General features: G+C 55.1%; 1 protein-coding gene across 3 annotated transcripts in view; it reads left to right on the top strand.

The window, feature by feature from the left end:
• Positions 1–13,065, top strand: part of KIAA1755 (KIAA1755 ortholog) — a 41,173-nt gene extending 28,108 nt beyond the window's left edge. The window contains exons 8-14 of one of the 3 annotated variants that reach the window (XM_046677919.1): positions 623–739; positions 2,474–2,572; positions 3,529–3,677; positions 5,629–5,767; positions 6,980–7,102; positions 7,742–7,960; positions 11,829–13,065. In XM_046677919.1, the coding sequence (XP_046533875.1) occupies positions 623–739; positions 2,474–2,572; positions 3,529–3,677; positions 5,629–5,767; positions 6,980–7,102; positions 7,742–7,960; positions 11,829–12,530 (1,548 nt within the window). In that variant the 3' untranslated portion in view covers positions 12,531–13,065. Of the gene's footprint in view, positions 1–622; positions 740–2,473; positions 2,573–3,528; positions 3,678–5,628; positions 5,768–6,979; positions 7,103–7,741; positions 7,961–8,200; positions 8,705–11,828 lie in introns of those variants that run through there. The other 2 variants (XM_046677920.1, XM_046677921.1) reach the window with 2 other exon arrangements.
• Positions 13,066–21,312: the final 8,247 nt, after the last annotated feature.

Here is a 21,312-nt window from a genome sequence, read left to right as displayed (position 1 = left end):
TCTCGTGCTCTTGGGTGATGCTGATGCCGCTGGCCTGTGGACCAGCTTTGAGTACCAGGGGTAACCCACAAACTCTGCCCAACCCCAAGCTTACATGTCTGGAGCTGCTCCCACCTTAAGCCTCAAACTTCACTGCCTCGTCCCTCCTCCATGTCTCAGGGGACACTGTTAGGATTTGGTGACCTTTCTCAACAGCCTCCGGGAGGAGGCAGCACCTTATGGGTCACCAGAGAACAGTACAAGGATTACAGAGAAGGTACCTGACAGGAGCTGGCTTCAGTCACTTTGTGTGATGGCCTGAAGAGCTGTTCTGGGAAAGAGCCCAGCTGCGAGGGAAAGCGTGCTGTGATTGATTACCGATGTCTGCCTTGGGCACAGGCGAGGAGAGTGGCGGGCTGAGTGCTGTTTGTTTACCGTTCCTTACCCATGGTCTGGTTCTGAATTTTGACTTGTCACAGTTTCCAGAGAAGATCTGTTGCCCAGAAGAATGCAACTCTTAAAGCCAGGGCCAGCGGCTGTGGGGGGCGGGGGGCTGCTGGGGCCAGGATCCGGCAGGACCTTCTCAAATGTCTGTCCCCACACTGGGTCCCCGGTCCTCCTGACTCTCTTCTTTTGTCTGTAGGTAGAGGTGCTGACCTCACTGAAGGCCCTCAGCCACCATGTGGCCCCCAGCCAGCTGCCCGCAGCCCTGGACGGCCCCTTCCCCTACTGCCACAGCAAGTGGGTGCAGCTCTTCCAGGTGCCCACCGTCACAGCCTTTATCCCCCAACACCCCTTCTCTTTCTCCCTCCACCATCCTGTCCCATAGATCCATTGACTCTGTTGGGGTCAAAAACAGTCATTCAACAAACATTTATAATGAGGGTGCAGAATGGAGTATTTAAGAGCTCAGGTTCTGGAGCCAAACAGCATGGGTTCCAATCTCAGCTCTGCTGTGTGACCTTGAGTAAGTTATACACCTTCTCTGGGCCATTTTCCTCAACTACAAAACGGGGTTAGTGATAGTACCTCCTCATGGGGCTGTCGCGAGGATTAATTGAGCTACTGTGGGTAAAGAGCTTGCAAGAGTGTCTAGCACATGCTGGAGTATGTCTATGTTAACTGGAAATACACTTACCTGCTCTGTGGAGCCCCACAACTCAGGGGACTCAGGGCCCGGCGGGGAGGTGCAGATGCGCTCCCTCCTGCGAGAGCGAGGGAATAAGGAACCGCTGGCGCTGGGCTGCTTTCCTGTGCCATCTCAGTCCCTCCTCCGCACAGCCCTGCGAGGGGGCAGGTCATGCCCAGTCACCCTGTGGGGACACACAGGCCCGGGTGATGGGCACAACAGTGCACCAAAGATTACTGCTTCAGCTGCGTGGACACCCGTGCCTGTGGACACTGCCCCAGGCTCCCCCAGGACAGGGCTGCGCAACCACGGCGCCATCCAGGTGTGGGCCAGAGAATCCTCATTTTTGGGGGGGAGCTGTCTTGTGCGTAGTAGCTTGACTAGCGCCATCATGGCCTCGACCTGCTCTGACAGTAGCAGCCCACAAATTGTGACAACAGAAAATGTCTGCAGACACTGGCAGTGTCCCCTGGGGTGGGGGGATCACCCTTCGCCGAGAACCGCCGGTCCATGCACACAGGCTGCGTGAGGTTTGTGGTCCGCTTTTGGCCCCGTGCTCCCCTTTTTAAAATCCTGTCTGTTTTTGAATAGGCAGTATGTTCTGAATTCCAAGGGCATAAAGGGTCTGCGCTGAGAGGTCTTTCCTGCTCGGACCCCAGGCCCCAGCTCTCCTCTCCAGAGGCCTCCGATTAATCCAGCGGCTTTGGAACTATATTTTCACCTTAAAACTTCCCCTGGAAGTGACGTCATACCCATAGACCCAGAAAACAAAGCTGCCAATGATGGAGACTAGTACTGTGTGCTGGGTGCTAGTCTAAGTGCTTCGCACAAATGAAGCCATTGAGTCCTCATGCAAGCCTGTGAGGCAGGGACTACGTGATCCCATCTTACAGAGGAGGAAGAGGAAGCACAGAGAGGTTAAGTAACTTGCCCAAGGTCTCACAGCTAGGAAATGGTGGAGCTGGGCTGACGTGGGGCCCAGCGGAGGATGCCCCCTTCTCCTTCCCCCTCCGCTCCCCCAGGGTGTCCCCACTGGCCTGGAGTAGCTCAGGCCTGTCTTCCTTCTTCTCCCTCCCGCATTCCCAGCACCAGTGGTCCTCAAAGTGTGGCCCCCCGACCAGCAGCATCAGCATCACCTGGGAGCTTGTTAGAAATGCAGATTCTCAGGCCCTGCCCCAGGGGAACGAAGCCAGAAACTCAGGAGTGGGGCTCAGCAGTCTGGACTTGAACCGGCTCTCCAGGGGATTCTGATGCGGCTGAAGTTTGAGAACCAACACCTCCTGCCCCCTCGTGTTCTCCTGGGTTGGGGTGCGCCCTCCTCACTGGCCCGGACTGACACCCCTTCTCTGGCCTTCCATCCTGCAGAGGTTGGACCCTTTCCTTGCTGGGCTCCGCCGGGCCTCCTCCCTCCTGCAGGCCTCCATCAAGGAGTTTGACAGGGGCGACCCCCCTGGAGGGGTACAGGTGAGCCTGGAGCGAGTGGTAGGGAAGCACGTCACACCCCGGCCTCCAAGAGCAAGGGCTCCGTGAAGGGGACAGCCGGGGTGGGCGCCATCACCCCTGCTTTTCATCCATTAGTTTGACTAATATTTATTGGGCGCCCGCTAGGTGTCATGCCCTGGAGACCCAGCCTGAGGCAAACTGATTTGTCCTTATTCTCATGGGGTTTATTTATGGTGCAGTGATAGAGGCAGACATTTAAAAAGTAAACAGAGAAATGGATATGTGGTTACGAATTGTGCGGAATGCCAGGAAAGTAAGATTGAGGATAATGGGGAAGGATGGAGGGCCTCCCTGAAGAGCTGGTATTTCAGTTGAGGCCTGAAGGATGAGAAGGAGCCTGCCATGGGAATGGGAGGGGGCTGAGCTCCAGGCAGAGGGCAGGCATGTGCAAAGGCCCTGAGGTGGGATTATGCTTGGTATGTTCAAGAATAGCGTGGAGGCCCAGGTAGAACAGAGTGAGTTGGGGGTGCAGCGAAGGAGGGAAGAACTAAAGGATCTTCCGGGTCCGGGGGGGGGCTCTATCAAGGAGGAGCTGGGCTGTGATTTGATTCTAAGTGGGCGGGGAAGCCACTGGAGAGTTTTGAGCAGGGACATGATCAGTCGGGCACTTTGAGATCCTTCCAGCTGCCATGTGGAGAACAGACTGCAGGGGGAGCCAGAGTGTGGCAAGGAGACGGGTGAAGAGGCTGGGATGGATGTCCCGGCAAGAGATGATGGCACTGGGCCCAGTGAGGTTGCCACGGTGATGAGAGGAGGCATGGCTTGAGGAGATGTTTTAGAGTGAGAAAGCACAGACTTCCTGTAGGACCATGAATGCCAGACTGGGGGAGTTGAGCGTGATCTGGGCGTGGGGAGCTCAGGAAGGTTGTAGAGGGAGAGTGGGGACTGGGCCTCAGGGCACCTCCCTCCACTGGCAGGAGGCCTCCAGGTGTCTGAGCAGGTCCAAGGAGCTGATGGAGGCCGTGCTGAGGGACCCGGGCCTGCTGGGCCTCCAGCGGGAGGGCGGGGCCACCCTGGCCAGGCTGCAGCAGGAGGCCAGCAAGCTGGACTTCCACCCCGACGTCAGGTACAGACCCCGGGGTTCTGCGCCCCCACCCCACCCTGTTCCCTGGCTGGGGAGCCTGGAGCTGGGGCCACCCCGCTGAGGGGACTCATAGGGCTCAGATCCTGGACTGACGCCTCGGCAAGGTCCCCGTCCCTTCTCTGCTGCTCCTCTTCAACCCCAGCCATCCTCAGCCGGGGTGAGCATCGGAGGACAGCCTCTGGCCGTTTCTGGTCACCCTCGGGGACCTAGCACCTTCTCTGACCCCAGAATTGTGTTTGTTCTCTCCATCAGAACAAACACAGTTACAAAGTTTGCATCAGCTTCTAACGAGCAGTTTGTTTATTTCACCACCACGTACACAGAACTAAGGATGTACACAGCCTTGTCCTCAGGGCTTTACAGATATTGACTCACTTAATCCCCACCCATGAGGGAGATCCTGCTGTTATCCTCCTTGTACAGCGGAGGAGCCTGAGGCTCAGCGAGGTTAAGTGACTTGCCCAGGGTCACACAGCTGGGATGTGGTGTGGGCCAGGACTCGAACCCAGGCAGCCTGGCCCAGAATCTTGAACGCATCACACTGAGCTGCGCCCACGGGCAGATTCACGCTGACGTGAGTGCCGGGCAGCAGCGGGTGCTGGCGCGGCGTGTGGAGTCACCTCCTTGCCCCTCACACGGGCCGGTGGGCTGGCACCGTCTTTCCCCGCACGTCCCCGCCTCCCTGCTGGGCCCCCAGCCGCCTTGTCCGCCGTAGGTCCCTGCAGACCCCTGGCCGCCGGCGGCTCCACCAGGGGGCGCTGTGGCCCCACATGAGTCCCGCGCGCGGTTTTCCCGCACACGGTCCCGGGCTCCCGCCTGGCGGCCCTGCCCCCTCCCTCTGCCGGGCGGGTTGGCGTTGTCCATCCCGCGAACGCACCCGGGGGCTCACGCCTTCCTGGGGCGGGGGGGCAGTGACCTGTGGGGGCGGCCGTCAGATGGGGCGGCCCGCAGCGCGGCCCCCTCAGGAAAGCGGATCTCCTCCCATCCCCTCTCTCTCCTTCTCCTTCTGTAGTAAGACCCCCGAGGGCAGAGGAGGGTGGGCGGGATTTGAGGGGTGATGGAACGCCCGAGCACCCTCCCTTTCCCAAGCGTGGCCACGCCTGGAGTCCCAGCTACACCCCTCCATTTACGTCCTGCTGGCTTGGACCAATTTTGCAAATTATGTGCAGAAAAAGCCGTGGGCTGGGCGCCGGTCCCGACTGCCCGGCTGGGGTCGGGGCCTCTCTCCCGACCTCAGTTTTCCCATCTGAGAAACGGAGGCCAGAGCGGGAGGCCTCTGACAGCCGCTCTCCACCGTGGCAGGGGAAATCGCAGACCCCGAGCCCCGCGCCGTGGTCAGGGCTGTGAAGGTGGGGGGCCGGCTCCCAGCCCGGGCGGCCCCGGAAACCCGAGGGCTCTGGAAAGCACTCACGTCCGGGGCACACTCGGAGCCTGACGCACTTGGCCCAGGTGGCCTGGGCATCGAGATTTTTAAAGCTCCCGGGGCAGGTTGTCACGTGCAGCCGGGGTTGAGAGCTAAGGCATGAGATGGTTCAGTCCCTGCAACCAACCTGTGAGGTGGGTTCTGTTACCCACACTTCTTATAGATGTAAACACAGAGATGCAGAAAGAAATTTGCACAAGGCCTCACTATCAGGAGGTAGCAGGGCTGGGATTTGAACCCGGATCTGTCCAGCTCCGTTCATACCCTCCGAGGGAAAGGAAGGGTCATTTGGTTTCCTGCTGTGTCCTCTAGTCCTCCCAGTCCCATGGAAGGCCAAGGCTGGGCCCAGAGAGGTGTAGGGACCTGTCCAGGGTCACACAGCAAGTCAGCAGCTGGAATACCCCAGCCGGGGCCACGGGCTTGGTGGGAGTTAGGGGGCAGGCCTATGCTGGGCAGGAGTGCTGGGGAGGGTCACATCTTAGGCTTCTCTCACCTTCCTCCACCTCCCAGGAGTCATCTGGCTGAAGCCACTGCTCTGTACAGCCTCATGGACGAGCAGCTGCATGTCCTGGTCACCGCGTCCAACCACCTCCTGGGGAGGCTGGAGCTCCGCGTCCGCCTGGGCCGCCTGGAAGCTGCCATCCTCCAGGTGAAAGGGGAGGCTTGCCTGGGGGAGGTGGCGGCTTCTGCCTGGCCAACCCCCACAGGGAAGGTCCTGTTCCAGGCCGTGTCCCAGCCGGGCACTCTGCCCTGGTGTAAGGACACGAGGTTGGCAGTTCTTCAACGGCCGGGCAGGCATCCTTGGGACACATGACGTGACACTCAGCAAGTGCTTAATGGGTGAAGACCTAACCCCCAAAGCTACACTTATGGGAGACCAGCTGTGTGCCGAGGCTGGGCCAGAGCCCTTGCACCCAGCATCGCTTACCAGCCTCATCACTTCCCCGTGCTGTGGGGAAGGTGCTCACAGATGAGAAAACCCAGGCCAGGCGACATTACATCACCGGCCCCGTGGCCGCACCCCATGGTCTGATCCTGGAGCCCACACCTGGCAGCACCTCATGTGACTGCGCTGCCCAGAGCAACATGTCCCGTCACCTTGGGGCCGTGGGGCGCAGTGCGCTCTGGAGCCAGATGGCGTGGGTCCGGTCGTGGCTCCGGCCCTTACTGGCAGTGTGACCCTAGATTAGTTATTCAACTGTTCAGTGCCTCGGTTTCCTCATCTGTTACATGGGGATAATCTTAGTTCCTGCCACACTGGGCTTTGTGAGGATGAAGTGAGTGAATACACGCCTTTAAGACACCCCAGAATAAGAAAGGACTTCTGCCCATGGGTTCAAGAACACCCCTGTGCCTGATCGAATCCTCACGTCTACCCCATTTTGCCACTGAATGAACTGAGGCCCCAGGAGGGGAAGCACCTTGCTCCAGTCACACAGTGAGTTCATAGCAGGCCCGTGCACCTTCCTCTACAGCGGGCAGCTTTTCTCCAGCACTGTTTGCACACCCCCAGGGACAGGGAGCTCATCCCTCCCGAGGCTGCCCCTTTGATGACTGGGCGGCACCGAATGGTTAGAGTAAGCTGAAATTTGCCACCCTGTGACTCATTCAGACAAGTGTGCACCTAATGTGTGCAGGGCACCGGCCAGGCCAAATGCCCTCTGGGGTGCACTCAGGGAGCCCTCTCCCTTTCGGATATTTGAAGAACATGACAGAGCACTCCCTTCCCCAGGGTGTCTGTTCTCCCCCCAGAACTGGGAGGGTTTCCGTCCAGGCCAGTGGCCTCCCCGGAAGGTGGGGCGCTGGCCAGGGGCCGTCTCCCGGCAGCCCCCTCACGTCCAGACCTCCTGCCCCGCCCCAGGTCAGCAACTGGATGGAGCAGGAAGGAAGCCGGTGCCTGCGAGCGCTGACCCCCCGGGAAGGAAGCCTGGAGACGGTGGAGCAGGCCCACGCGGCGTTTGAGGACTTCTTCCTGCAGGCTGCAGTGCGTTCGGAAACTGAGGAGCAACACCCGAGCAGAGGGAGGGGCGCAGAGGGGGCAGCACGGCAGGACCGCACGGCGGAGGTGGGAAAGTGCGAGGAAGCTTCCAGAGACAGTGAGGAGGCCAGCGCAGATCACAAATGGTTCCGCTTAGATGGTGTCTCCTCCAGGAAGCCTTCCAGGACCCCCAAGTCCACAGATGACCAATCTCAGAATCTCTGAGGGCTTCTTAAAATGCTGATTCCAGGGTCCCACCCTGGGCCTACAAAGTCAGCCCCAGAGAGCAGGGCTGGGGAATCTGCATCCTTGGTGCACTGGGTCCTGGGCACAGGGTGATTGAGCCTCTGTTTCAGCCCTCAGGGAAAGCCCAGGCCAGGGGGATGGGGGCGGGGGACAAACAGGGAAACAGGCAGAAAGGGACGACTGTGGGGACACGAAGACGTTGGGGTCAGGGAAGTTTCCCAGAAGGAGGTGACACTAAGCAGAGTCCAGCTAGAGGAAGTGAGCGGCCTGGGCAAGGGCCTGAGTCTCCCTTGTATAGATGGGGAAACTGAGGCTCAGGGAGTCTCAGACTCGGCAGCGGGTAGCGGGAGGTTGCAGCCCAGGCGGGAGCTGAGTGGACCCCCCACTCTCCCCGCTCAGGCCCAGTACCGGCGCGGCCTGGAGCTGTCTAAGCAGGCGGCCCAGCTGGGAGCTGCAGGAGGGGCCGGAGAGGCGGGAGGAGCCGAGCTCCCAGAGCTGGCCGCCTTCGCCGCCACCCAGCGGGCCTTCCAGGCTAAGCTGACCCACTTCTACATGGCGGCCGAGCGGCAGCGCACAGACCTGGAGACGCAGCTGCACCTACACCACTTCTGCAAGAGGGTGAGCCCTGCGGCCCGCCTGCACAGACACCCCCGCAACCCCCACGAGGCCCGGTGGTGGGGGGGGCAGGGAGCTGCCTAGACACAGCACGAGGCTCTTTGCATGATTCATTCCCGTCGTCCCTTGAGTGGGAGAAAGCATGACCCGCGTTTTCCAGAAGGGAAACAGGGTTTGCGAGGTTAAGTCACCTTCCTAACCAGGGCGGGTGACCCCTGACCCCAGCTTGTCCCACTACACCAGGCAGCCTCCCACTGACCTGGTGTCAGCTCTCAAAGGACCCTCAGGAATCACCTGCTTCTTCAACTCTGGGATTAGGGGAAGGAGCCCGGGGATTTCTGAGCATCCCGTCAAAGCCGTAGACTCTTCCACACATGGATTTCTGCAGGCGACGTCAGGGGTCAGGACCAGGCTGAGAACCTTGACCTCGTGCCCCGCCTCTGTGGCAGAGTTGGGGAAGCAGGATCAGAGAAGGACTGTCACTTAGCCAAGGTCACACAGCAAGCCCATGGCACCATTCGAGCGCTCTTTCCTCTGTCTCACCTTGCCCTGCACAAGGTGGGGGCGCCGGGGGAGGAGGGCGCAGTCAGCTGAGGCTGGGCCCAGAGGCTGCCCTGAGCACCCTCAGAACAGAGGCCTCAGTCTTCACCAGGAACCAGAGTTTGGCCAGGAGGCGGGGGGGGGTGGTGGGGTAGCGCCACTGTGTGTGTACGTGGGGGGCGAGCGCAGAGTTGGGGTGGGAGGCGAGAGGAACTGCATCTTCATCTCCCAGCAGCCCAGTGTGCCACGGTTAATCAGCCCCATCCTACAGATGCGGAAACTGAGGCCCAGAGACGGAAGCACTTTGCCCAAGGCCACACAGCTGGAGGAAGGAAGAGCTGGGATTTGAACACAGATGTGTCTGCGCCCCATAACATGCCCCGTATTCTTCTCCGAAGGTGGGGGGGTGGCAGCCAACTCCCATGTCCCAGCAGCATGAGGATGGTGAAGATTAGGTGACCCTTAGGCGGGAGCCCACATTATCAACTGTGTCCTCCACCCAGGCCCTCCTGTGGGCGCTTCACAAACCCTGCCTGACTTAATTCTCACCATATCTTTATAAGGGAGGGGCACCAACATGGTTTCCATTTCACAGATGAGGAAACTGAGGCCCAAAGAGGACAGTGACTTGCTCGAGGTTTCCCAGAGGGTCTGTGGTCCAGCAGGATTTGCCCGAAGAGCCCCACCCTTCCTAAGACCATGAAGCCAAACCCCTCGGTTTTCCGATGGGGAAACTGAGCTCCCGAGGGAGCTGTAACCCAGCTGGGTCAGGAACCCACATCTCTGGCCCCAGCCCAGTGCCCTCAGCCGCCCCTCGCACTCACCACCGAGGACAGAGTGTGGGAAGAGGCTGACCCCTTCTCCCAGCTGTCACGCTGACCCAGCACATAGGGGACAGAGAACACAGGACGCTTCAGAGTGCAGCAGGAGGGACCCCGGTCAACTCACGCCTGGGGCGCCAGGAGAACAGGCCGCTCTCTGTCTCTCTGGGGCAGCAGGCAAGGGAGGCGGATGTGGGCAGTGATTGCGATGGGATGCCCCACTCCCAGCTGTGCAGTAGAGCGAGGCAGGGGTTGGATCTGAGACTGAGTCAAAGGCGACTTACGCCTACAGGGGCTGTGTGACCTCAACGCTAGTCTTCACTGCTCTGGGCCTCAGCTCCTCGTCAATAATAATGACTATAATAATAACAGCAACCCATGCTTATGTTGTTCTTACTACGTGGCAGGCCCTCTGTTCCTGTCATTTTGCATATCGTTTCGTTGTCACGCCAACCCTATGAGGCAGGCACTATTACTATGCCCATTTTACACTCAAGGAGACACAGAGAGGTCAAATAACTCACCCAGGGTCACACAGCTAAGAAGTGGCAGAGCTAAGATTCAAACCCAGACCATCCAGCTCTAGTGCCTGGTAGTGGGAGAATTAATTTAAACGTAAGTAACCCCCCAGCTTTGCTCAAATTTGGAACGATTATTATTAACATCAATATTATTATCAGTAGTGGTGGGAGGGGTAGTAATGCCTCATGGCTTAAGGGTGTCTGGAAGCTTCTCTCCCTTGCTTACTAATTTCAGCCCCTTGGCCTTCCCTGGAGAAACTAAGCTTAGTCCAGCTCTGAGGCCTTTGCAGTTGCTGTTCCCTCAGCTGGGAACGCTCTTCCCCTCCACCGGACGGTCTCTTGTCTTTCTTCAGTGCTCTGGCTCATGTGTCCCCTCCTCCGAGAACCCCATCCTGACACCCAGATCCCACCCCCGTTCTCTCTCATCACACTGTGTTTATCGTTTCCTGGTGCCCTTTGTGATCTGACGTTATCCTGCTGCCTCGTCACCTGCTTGTCCCTTGTCTGTCACCTGTGAGTGACCTCCCAGAGGCGGCGGCCGGGGCTGACTGGTCCTGCTCCTGGTCCTGTCCGCAGTGCCCAGCACAGGGCCAGCGCCCAGGGGGCTCGGAAATGCTGAGGACGACAGGCCAAGAGGTGGGAGGAAGAGTACGAGTTAGGAGAGGAAGGCAGGCGGGGGGTAAGTGTGTGAGGGTGGAGTCTGACCCTTGCCTCGAAATGGCACAGGAGGTGGCAGCTCTGACCCCAAGCCCCGCCATGGCCGTCCCCGCTGCTTGACCTGCGCAGGCCCCTTCTCTCTGGCGTGGAATTTTAATCCACACAACAAGGGGTCGGGCGAGATGATTTCCGAGGTGCTCTCCATCTCTGTCCAGCTCGGCCTGGAAGATGGAGTCCCAGACAGACAGACACACAGACAGGACAGCCCAGCGCTGGGCCCAGCCCCGGGTGGAGGGCGTGCGGGCAGCGGCTTGGGCACTAAATAATAATACCACAGTTGTGGGGCTAACGGAGATTTATGGAGCCCTTCCGCGGCCGTGAGCTCCATGTGCTTCCACCAATAGGAAGCCATTTATCTAAAGACAATTCCTTAATCCACGGAAAGACGGTTTCCTCGGAGAAAATGGCTCTCCAATCCCACAAGCTAACAGCTCGCTGTCGGCTTCTAAATTAATGGAGAGAAAGATTATGTTTTTCACACGCTGCTGGGAACGGCTTGGCTCCTTTGCAGCCTGCAGATATTTTGGGTGAATGGCAGAAGCCCAAAATGGGGCGCAGGGCCTAGAGGGAGGGGCCTCGGGGCTGGGTCTGCTGACCGTCACTGGTGACTGCAGGGGTGCGACTCTACCTGGGCCAGTTTCTCTGTGCTAGGAGCTGCTTGGAAGATGCTGTCTGGAAAGCCGGAGAGATCTGAGTTCAAACCCAGCTCCTCCCTGACTTGGGATCTGGGGCAGGTGATTTCATGTCTCTGAGCCTCGGTTTCCTCCTCCATAAAATGGGCTGCGGGTACAGTTCTGTGTGTCACACATGAGACACAAGAGAGCCTGGCAAATAAACGTCAGCCGGCCCCCTCTCTCAGCCCCTCTCATAAGGGGTTCGCACAATTCCAGCATCCAAGTTTTCAGCACTCAAAAGCCTTTTCATGATCCTCTGGCACAACCTCCCATTTTACAGGAGGAGACACTGAGCCCCAGAAAGGGTAAGTGCTTGCTGGCCCCGAGGTCTATCAGCCGGTGCCCGAAGATCCCAGGGGTGCTGGGGACTCTTTCCTGCTGGCAGGCGTGTGTGTCCTGGGAAGAGAGGAAGCCCACTGTCATCATTGTCAGCGGGGGAAATCATGGCCACGCTGAGGGGCCCCTCTCATTGATTGGGTGCTTGTTATTAACTCGATCCAGCAATATTTATTCTTCAGGTCCCCTCTCTGCTCCGAGAGGCACGTCCCTGTCCACACCGAGCCCCCACAGCCCCACTCCCTCTCTGCTTATCTCCCAGATGACCTGGTTCCACAGGGACTGTCAGGACCTGATGACGCAGCTCAGGCTGGGCAAGGCCCAAAGGACCAGCCCTGGGGACCAGCGCCGCCTGCACCGCTACCTGCAGCGACTGGCGTCCGAGTTCCCTGAGGAGAAGCTCACGGCCATGGGGCTGCAGGTGGCCTCCCTGAGCCGGGGAGGCCTGGGCCAGGACCTGTGGGAGGAGGCCCGGGTGAGACACGAGGAGATCCAGACCCTCCTGAAGAAGGCCATGGCCCACTGTCCGTGCCCAGCGGGTCCCACTGCCCACTCGGCACACCCGGAGCGAAGAGGGGCAGCCACCAAGGGCCAGGGTCTGAATGCAGAGGTCACCTCTAAGGGAAAGCGGGACCTGCCCCTCCAGCACCCACTGGGCCTGGACAGTTCACCCAAATCTTGTTGGCCTCCTTGGGCCCCCAGAGTGGGGCACAACAGAAATTTCCTGGTGGGCCCCCAGCCCAGGGAAGCTGGCCAGGCTGTAGAGGCTGAGGATGGTGAGGGCCCCCGTGAACCCCTTGATCCTGCCCCTGAATGGTCTCTTGCCACACTCTTCTCCTGGCAGCGGCTCGCCAGGCAGGGTCAGAGCCCCCGCCCCACTGGGGGCAGCTTCTCCTCAGAGGGGACAGACTCCCAGACGTCTCTGGAGGACTCGCCACAGACAAGTCCCCCAGCATCCCTCTAGCTGGGAGCCCCCACCATGTCACCAGGCTCCAGGGGGTAGCTGGGCTGGGGCCCAGCTGCAGAGGGAGCTGGGGAGCCCTGGCCGATCCCATGGAGACATGGCTCCTGAGCCCTCAGTGTGTTTGGCCTGTGCTGGGGGGAAGAGCACCTGGACCCGCTCCCGGCTCCAGAAAACTCCAGGAAGATCCGACTTACGCACATTGACGACGGTGAGAGAGAGGTCAAGGCAGGATGCAGTGGAGCAGGTGGTTGGCTTCACGGGCCCTGGGTCTCATTGTGGAAAGAGCTGCTGGTACGGACCCTTCCAGGGGTGTCAGTCATAGGCAGGCCCGATGCCCGCCTGGAGTTCAGGGGCACACAGCTTCCCCTTGGAGAGCAAGGGGCAGAGTTGCCCTCATACAGAACCATGGGTGGGGAGATGCCGGAGGGGCGCCTTGTCTCAGGGTCCCATGGAAACAAACCTCAAGACAAGGATTCGAGAGCACATCTATTTGGCTGTGATCCCAGGAACCCCTGGTGGAGGCGTAGGGAGGCGAGTCTGGGGAGGGAATAAAGGGTGTTGTTGTCAAGTAAATTACCGTGTGCTATTTATTCGCTGGCGCCATTGGCCTCCGGTGAAGAGAATCACCTGCTGGCAGCCAGTTAGTGCCCACAGAAGGGTAAGGGCGATGGAATGTCTGCTGCCCTCTCTACTCTGTCTCCCTGGGCTCCTCCAACTGACACGGGCCATCGGTCTCAAAGTCAAGGAACCCCACAGTCTTGTCCTTGCCCTCTGGAGAGTAAGGACTCTCGCCCTCCGATGTTCTCTGTCTTCTTCCCCTCCCCTCCACTCCTCAGGCTCTGCATCCACTCCCCCACAGGTCCCCACCTTTCTTTAGGCACAGTCTCTGGTGCCCAGCATCACAGGGTTCTGCTGGTGGTTGGGGTCGGGCGAGGGGGTAGGGAGCCACGTCCCCATTCAGCAGGTGGTGCGGGGGCCCGAGGGAGAGGCCTTTACATCTCTGATGTCAGAGTGTCTAGAAGAGAGCCAGCCTCTCAACCGCCCTGCTAGAGCCTCCCCTGAACATCATTATGCTGGAAAGTGCGCCCACATCTCTGCCTTAGGATGCATTACCAAGACGGCCTTCTGGCCGCCCAGCCCTGGAATTTTCCTGGCTCTGGGAAGAGGGTGGAGCGCACATCCTCCCACAAATGAGGCTATGGAATAGGGGCAGGCAGCACTGGAACAGGCCTATGAGGACAAACAGGGCTTCTCAGGAGTCATCTCAGCAGACAGCCACACAAACCTCAATACCCACAGTGGCTTCAAGAATCTTCCAAGACTCAAGATTTCGTCAAGTGTGGTCTGAGGCCTGTCTGCCTCAGAACCACGAGCAAGGCTGATCAAAGGCAGCTTCCTAGGGGAACCCACCCCAGATAATTAAAATCAGACCCTTGGGGCCAGGAGTGGCTGGAATCTGCGTTTGTAACCAGCTGCTCAGGTATTTCCCATTGACTCAGCGAGGTGAGGGACGCTGTTGGGAAACATTTGGGGCTGGGGTCTGAGCTGGCCCCCACCCAAGCCAGCTCTGATTCTTGCATCCCAGTCTCCCGTCTTCCATCCAGACAGGCCTGGGGATGCAAGCGGTGTTTGATCAGCCCATCTCCATCCGTGCCTGTCGCCTCAGAGGGGAGCCGAAGGCTCTTAAAATGCTGTTGCCACAGCAACAGCATCCAGCCAGTGGGGACCACAGGCAGGGAGCCAGGGTACCTGGAGTGCAAGGATGGAAACTGACTTCTGAGCGACCACAGCTACTGCTAGGGATGAGGGGGGCTGAGCGAGATGGATGGTCCAAGAATCCTAGTGAGGGCGCAGTCCCCAAAGCCATCTTGTACATCCCTCTGTCTCCAAAAAGAACTGAACCCCAACAACTCCTCTACTCATAGCAGCCCCTGGGGGAGAAGGAGATGCAGAAATGAAATACAATGAATAATATATAAAGATAATGAAGAATAATATTAACTGCTAACATTTATTCTGCATTTCCTTTGTCCTGGCTTGGTGCTAAGCCCTTTAAAAACTTCCCAGGGCTCAGCGAATTTTGCACAGCAATGCTATGAAGACAAGACTGATTTCAGCCCGTTTTACTGAGGAGGAAACGGAGGCTCAGAGAGGTTTGGCAGTGCCTCTCCCAGGGCCACGCAGTGAGTGGCAGAGCTGGGACTTGATACAACGCCGATGCTTCGGACTCAGCCTCCGACACGCCTGGGCTGGTTGCTGGTTCTGCAGTGGCCATGGACTTGGTCCCCTCAGAAGTCCTGCTGTGTCTGGCCACCGCCCTGTACCCAGGGGCTGTGGTTGGGCCGGGCGTGGTCCTTTGGGCAGCACTAGCACTTACATCCCATCTCCGGTAGCACTCAAGGCAGTGTGGTACAGTGGTCAGTCACATAGCTCTGGAGTTGGACAGATGGGCTTCCCGCCCAGCCTCCACCCCTCACAGGCTGTGAGTCCTTGGCCAAGTTCCGCTACCTCTCTGTGCCTCAGTTTCCTCACCTGTGACATGAGAATACTCAGACCTCAGAGGCTTGCTGTAAGAATTAAATGAGCTAAAGTGTGTGGAGCCTCGTAAGTGCTTGTTAAATGGTATCTAGTCTTATACTTTGGCGCCAGCCGGGCCAGCCCCTGCTTTCATTACCTAACAAGTCACAGAAGACATTTCTCCAGAGGCCACCAATGAATGACAATTTGAATTATGTGAATTCCCTAATTTGTTTTCTGGATCCCTAGTTGTCTCTCGAAGGCCAAAGAGACCTGATTTGTTGACTTTTGCCCTAGCCCGCCCTGCATGGGGGCGTGGCGTGGGCTCCCCAGAGAGTCCCCACTGGTGACGCCATAGTTTTGCGTTGGCAGAGCCTCGGCCCCTACAGGCTGCCGGGGAGGCAGAGGGGCCATGTCCCTCTGTGGGATTTTTAGGAAGTTTGAGCCTGTTCTGGCGGGAAGAAGGCGGGTCAGACAGGGAACCCCAAGTCTGCCACTGACAAGTCTGTGAATATCCCACTGAGATGGGAGCCCTTTTTTCCAGCTCAAGGGTGGTGGGCTAGGGGTGGTAGGAGGAGAGTGGCCTGGGAGTCAGGGACCTCACGTGCCACTTCTGCCCCGAGGCCGACTGCCTGCGTGACCCCAGGCAGGTTGCTTCCCCTCTCTGGTCCTCAGTTTTCCCCAACTGTTTGATGGGTTTGTCAAGCCTGCTGGGCCAGGATAATAAGATTTTGGGATCCTCGAGCTGCACACCAGGCCTTTTTCCTCTCCAGAGGGGTGGCTGTCTGGTGAGGGAGCAAAGCCTGAGAACCCCATTGGGCAGAGGCCTGAGGCAGAGGTAGGACGGAGCCCAAAGAGAAGTTTAGGCACTTTACAGTTTACAAAGTACTCTTTTGTCCATCCATTTCCTCATCTGATATTCAACCCGAGGGCACAAAAGTCATACTCTAGGATGTCCCCACTTTACAGATGAGAAGACAGAAGACAGGAGAGGAGAGGTGACTTGCCTAAGGTCACATAGCAAGAAGAGGGATGGAGAAGGGGAAACCTCAGCATCTGGGCCCAGTTCTGATCCTTGCCAAAGCCAGGGGAGCAGATGGGCCTCCCTCTTGTCAGCCCCTCTGAGACAGGCGGCCACCCCCTCACACCCTCAAGTCACCCACACCAGACCCCGGCAGGACAGCTGGCTGGGGTCAGGGCACAGCCTGCCCTCACCAAACAGACATGTTTGTTCTCTGGGGGCTGTAAACTGCCTTCCAGCCCAGGACAAACCCGTCTGGCCCCAACCCCCTCCTCCCAGCTGAAAAATAGCTCTTTGAGGCGGGAGTCAGTGGGCCCCCTGGAGAATAAGTGCTCTGGCTGGGTGGCAGGACTCCTGGGGTCCCATTCCCCTCTGGAGCACGATGAGGGACCCTGGTGAACCACCGCACCTCCTCAGGCCTCACTTTCCTCGTTTGTGAAATGGGGGGATTGGGCCAGACCAGGCATGGCCAACTGTGTCGCCTTGTGTGTGGAACCCTGTCTCCTCTCCCACCCCGGCCCCTCTCTGTGCCCTCACCATCCGCCTAGGTGCCCAGGCTGGAAACCTGCAAGCTGTCCTTACAGTTCCCAACAGGCCCTACATCCACCCCCCGCCATCTCCTCTAACTTTCCACTTCTCTCTCCCTCCACCTCCCCACCCTCAGAGCAGCCTCCACCCGCTCTCCCAGGAACAGCTAAAACAGTATCCTCAAGGATCTTCCTGCAGCCACGTGGGCCCCTTTCATCCGTCCTCCACACAGAAACTAGAGGGAACTTGCAAAATATAAAGTAACGTCAGTCCCCGCTTAACACTGCCCAGTGGCGTCCCGTGGCTGTCCGGATAGAAACCCACCCCTCGCCGTGATCCACGGAGCCCCGTGTGGCCAGGCCTCCACCCACCCTCTAACCCCGCCTTATTCCCCCAGCTCCACGGTCCCTGACTTCCAGCAACACTGACTTCCTTTCAGTTCCTCAGCCATCCAGGCTCTCTCTGAGGTCAACTTCCCCTAGAAGCAAGCATGGCGGTGAAGATTAAGTGCAAGTGACTTGTTGAAAAGGCGATCACGAGAGGAACCAGTGGAGGGAAGAGGGAAGCAGGACGGAGAAGGGAAGGGAGCCAAGGTGCCGTCTCAGACAGAGTCCCAGCCTCTGCCTGATGGTGCGGGGGAGGGGGGGGGAACTCTGCAGGGTGCCATCCCCCTCCAGGCACTTCGTGCTCTCTGCAAAAGCACGCTCCGCAGGGCCGCCAGCCTGAGGGCAGTCCTTGGAAGGGCGTTGCCCATAGAAGACAATATTCTGTGTTAAGATTACATAGAAAGCTCTTACAACTATATAAGAATTTTTTTTTTTAGATTTTATTTTTCCTTTTTCTCCCAAAGCCCCCTGGTACATAGTTGTGTATTTTTAGTTGTGGGTCCTTCTAGTTGTGGACTGTGGGACGCTGCCTCAGCACGGCTTGATGAGTGGTGCCATGTCTGTGCCTGGGATCAGAACTGGTGAAACCCTGGGCCGCCAAAGCAGAGCGTGTGAACTAACCACTCAGCCATGGGGCCGGCCCCTAAATAATAATTTTTTTAAATTTCAGTGTAAAAATAGACAAAGGAGGGGCTGGCCCAGTGGTGTAGTGGTTAAGTTCACGTGCTTCACTTTGGCAGCTGGGGGTTTGCAGGTTCCGATCCTGGGTGCAGACCTACACAGTTTGTCAGGCCATGCTGTGGAGGTGTCTCACATACAAAATAGAGGAAGGTTGGCACAGATGTTAGCTCAGGGCCAGTCTTCCTCACACACACACAAAAAAACTAGGCAAAGGATCTGAATAGGCATTTCTCCAAAGAAGGTACAAAAAAGGCCAATAAGCATCAACATCATTAGCCATCAAGGAAACGCAAATTAAAACCACAATGAGATACCGCTTCACATTCGCTAGGCTGGCTAGAATAACAAAGTCAAATAATAACACATATTGGTAAGGATGTGGAGAAACTGAAACCCTCATACGCTGTTGGTGAGAATGTAAAGTGGTGCAGCTCCTTTGGCAAACAGTTTGGAGGTTCCTCAAATGGCTAAACATCAAGTTACCATGTGACACAGAGACTCCACTTCTAGGTATACACCCAAGAGAAAGGAAAACAATGTCCACACAAACATTTATACAGGAAGGTTTATAGCAGAATTATTCAGAATAGCTAAAAGGTGGAAGAAGCAACCCAAATATCGATCAACTAATGAATGGATAAACAAAATGTAGTCTATCCATACAATGGAATATTATCCAGCCCCAAGAAGGAATGAAGTCACTTCTAACTTATTCTATGAAGCAGGCATTATCCTCACACCAAAGCCAGATAAACGCATCACGAAAAAAGAAAATTACAGAGCAATATACCTTATAAATAGAGATGCAAAAATCCTCAACAAAATACTAGCAAACCAAACGCTACAGCGTATTAAAAGAATTATGCAGCGTGACCAAGTGGGATTCTCCATAAGAATGCGAGGGTAGTTAAACACAAGAAGAGTAATCGATGTAATAAACCATCTTAATAGAACGAAGGGAAAAAACCATGATTATCTCAAGTAACACGGAAAAGACATCTGACAAAATCTAACACCCTTTTGCAATTAAAAAAAAAAACTCGGAAAACTAGGAATAGAAGGGAACTTACTCAACACGATAAAAGGCATTTACGAAAAACCCAGAAGGAACGTCAAACTCAAAGGTGGACTGAAAGTTTCCCGCTCAGATCAGGAACAACACAAGGGTGCCTGCTTTCACCACTGCTATGCACTGTTGTCCTGGGAGTTAGACAAGAAAATGAGAGAAGAGAAAAAAATAGAAGGTATCTGATTAGACAAGAAAAGGAGCAATTAGCCAAGAAAAGAAGAAAAAGAATGAAAGAAAAGACATCCAGATGGAAAGGAAGGAATAAAATAGTCTCTATTCACAGATGACATCATCCTATATATAGAAAATACCAGGGGCTGGCCCCGTGGCAGAGTGGTTAAGTTCTTGAGCTCCGATTTGGCGGCCCAGGGTTTCGCTGGTTTGAATCCTGGGCACGGACATGGCACCACTCGTCAAGCCATGCTGAGGTGGCATCCCACATGCCACAACTAGAAGGACCCACAACTAAAAAAAAAAAAATGCACAACTATGTACCAGGGGGCTTTGGGGAGAGAAAGAAAAAATAAAATCTTTAAAAAAAAAACGAAAAAAGAAAAAAAGGAAAAAAAGAAAATACCAAATAATCCACACGAAAGCTACTAAACAAGTTCAGCAAAGCTGCAGGTTACAAGACCAGTATACAAAAATCAGTTGTGTTTTCCTACACCAGCAATAACAATCTGAAAAGGAAATTAAGAAAGTAATTCCATTTATAAAAAGCATCTAAAGGAATAAAATACTTAGGAATAAATTTAACCAAGGAGGTGAAAGACTTACGTGCTGAAAACTAGAAAACATTGCTGAAAGAAATTAAGGGAGACCCAAACTAATGGAAAAACATCCGTTTTCATGAATAGGAAGACTCCGCATTGTCAAAATATCGATACTACCCAAAGCGATCTTACAGATTCAACGTAATCCCTGTCCAAACTCCAACGGCCTTTTTGCAAAATTGGAAGGCCAATCCTCAAATTCATAGAGAATTGGAAGAGGTCCCAAACAGCCAGAACGACGTGAAAAAGAGGAACAAAGCTGGAGGACTCATGGTTCCAGTTTCAAAACCTGCTACAAACCTACAGTAATCAAAGGAGTGTGGCACCGCCGTAAGGACAGGCATCGAGACACCAGAGCTGAACAAGAGTCCAGAGATAAACCTCCACTGCTGTGGTCAATCGATTTCCAACAAGGTTGCCAAGCGCATTCAACGGAGAAAGAATAGGCTCTTAAGCAAATGGCGTTGGCGCAACTGGATTTCCACGTGCAAAAGAATGAAATTGGATCTCTACTTCACACCATATACAAAAATTGTCAAAATGGATCCACAACCTAGATGTCGGAGCTAAAACTACAAAACTCAGAAGAAAACGTAGGGGTAAATCTTCATGAGCTTGGATTAGCAGTGGATTCTCAGATACGACACCAAAAGCATGAGCAACAAAGGAAAAAATTGGTAAATTGGATTTCATGAAAATTAAAAACTTTTGTACATCAAAGGACATTACCAAGAAAATGAAAAGATAACCTACAGAATGGGATAAAAGATTTGTAAATCGTATATATGATAAGGGTTTAATATCCAGAATATGTAAAGAACTCCTACAACTCAGCAATAGAAAGACAAGCAATCCTATTTAAAGATGGATGAAAGAGGTTGAATAGATATTGCTCCAAAGAAGATATACAAATGGCCAACAAGCACATGAAAAGATGCTCAACATAATTAGTCATTAGGGGAATGCAAAATAAAACCATAATGAGATAGCACTTCACACCTGCTAGGATGGCTATAACCAAAGAAGAAGAAAATCACAATGTTGGTGAGGATGTAGAGAAATTGGAACCCTTCTACATTGCTGGTGGGAATGTAAAATGGTGCAGCCCTTATAGAAAACATTTGAGTGGTTCCTCAGAAAGGTAATCATAGAATGACCCAGCAATTCCACTCCTAGGTATATGTCCGAAAGAACTGGAAACTGAGACTCATACAGATACTTGCATGCCAATGCTTGTTGCAGCATTATTCACAATAGCCAAAAGGTGGAAATAACTCGTGTCCATCAAAATGTGGTATATACATACAATGGAATATTATCCATCTATAAAAACGAATGAATTTCTAATACACATTACAATACGGACCATTTTAAAAAATATTAGGCTAAATGAAATAAACCAGACAAAGAAGGACAAACATTGTATGATTCTGTTATATGAAATATCTAGAACAGGGAAATTCAGAGACATAACGTAGGCTAGAGGCTACTAGGGGCTGGGAGAAGGGGGAACGGAGAATCGTTGTTTAACAGATGCAGAGCTTCTGCTTGTGGTGATGAAAAAGTTGTGAAATAGTTAGTGGTGATGGTTGCACACTGTGAATGTAATTAATGTCGCTGGATTATACACTTCAAAACAGTTAAAATGGCAGACTTCATGCTATATATGTTTGGCCACGATAAAAAATTTTTAAGGAAAGAAGGACTGATATCTGCTACAATATGGATGAACTTTGTAAACTTTATGCTAAGTGAAAGAAGCCAGTCATAAGAGACTACATATTGTGTGATTCCATTTACATGAAAT

This window comes from Equus quagga, chromosome 12 (genome assembly GCF_021613505.1).
Source record: "Equus quagga isolate Etosha38 chromosome 12, UCLA_HA_Equagga_1.0, whole genome shotgun sequence".
Lineage (NCBI taxonomy): Eukaryota > Metazoa > Chordata > Mammalia > Perissodactyla > Equidae > Equus > Equus quagga.
This window is presented reverse-complemented; position numbering and strand designations above follow the sequence as displayed.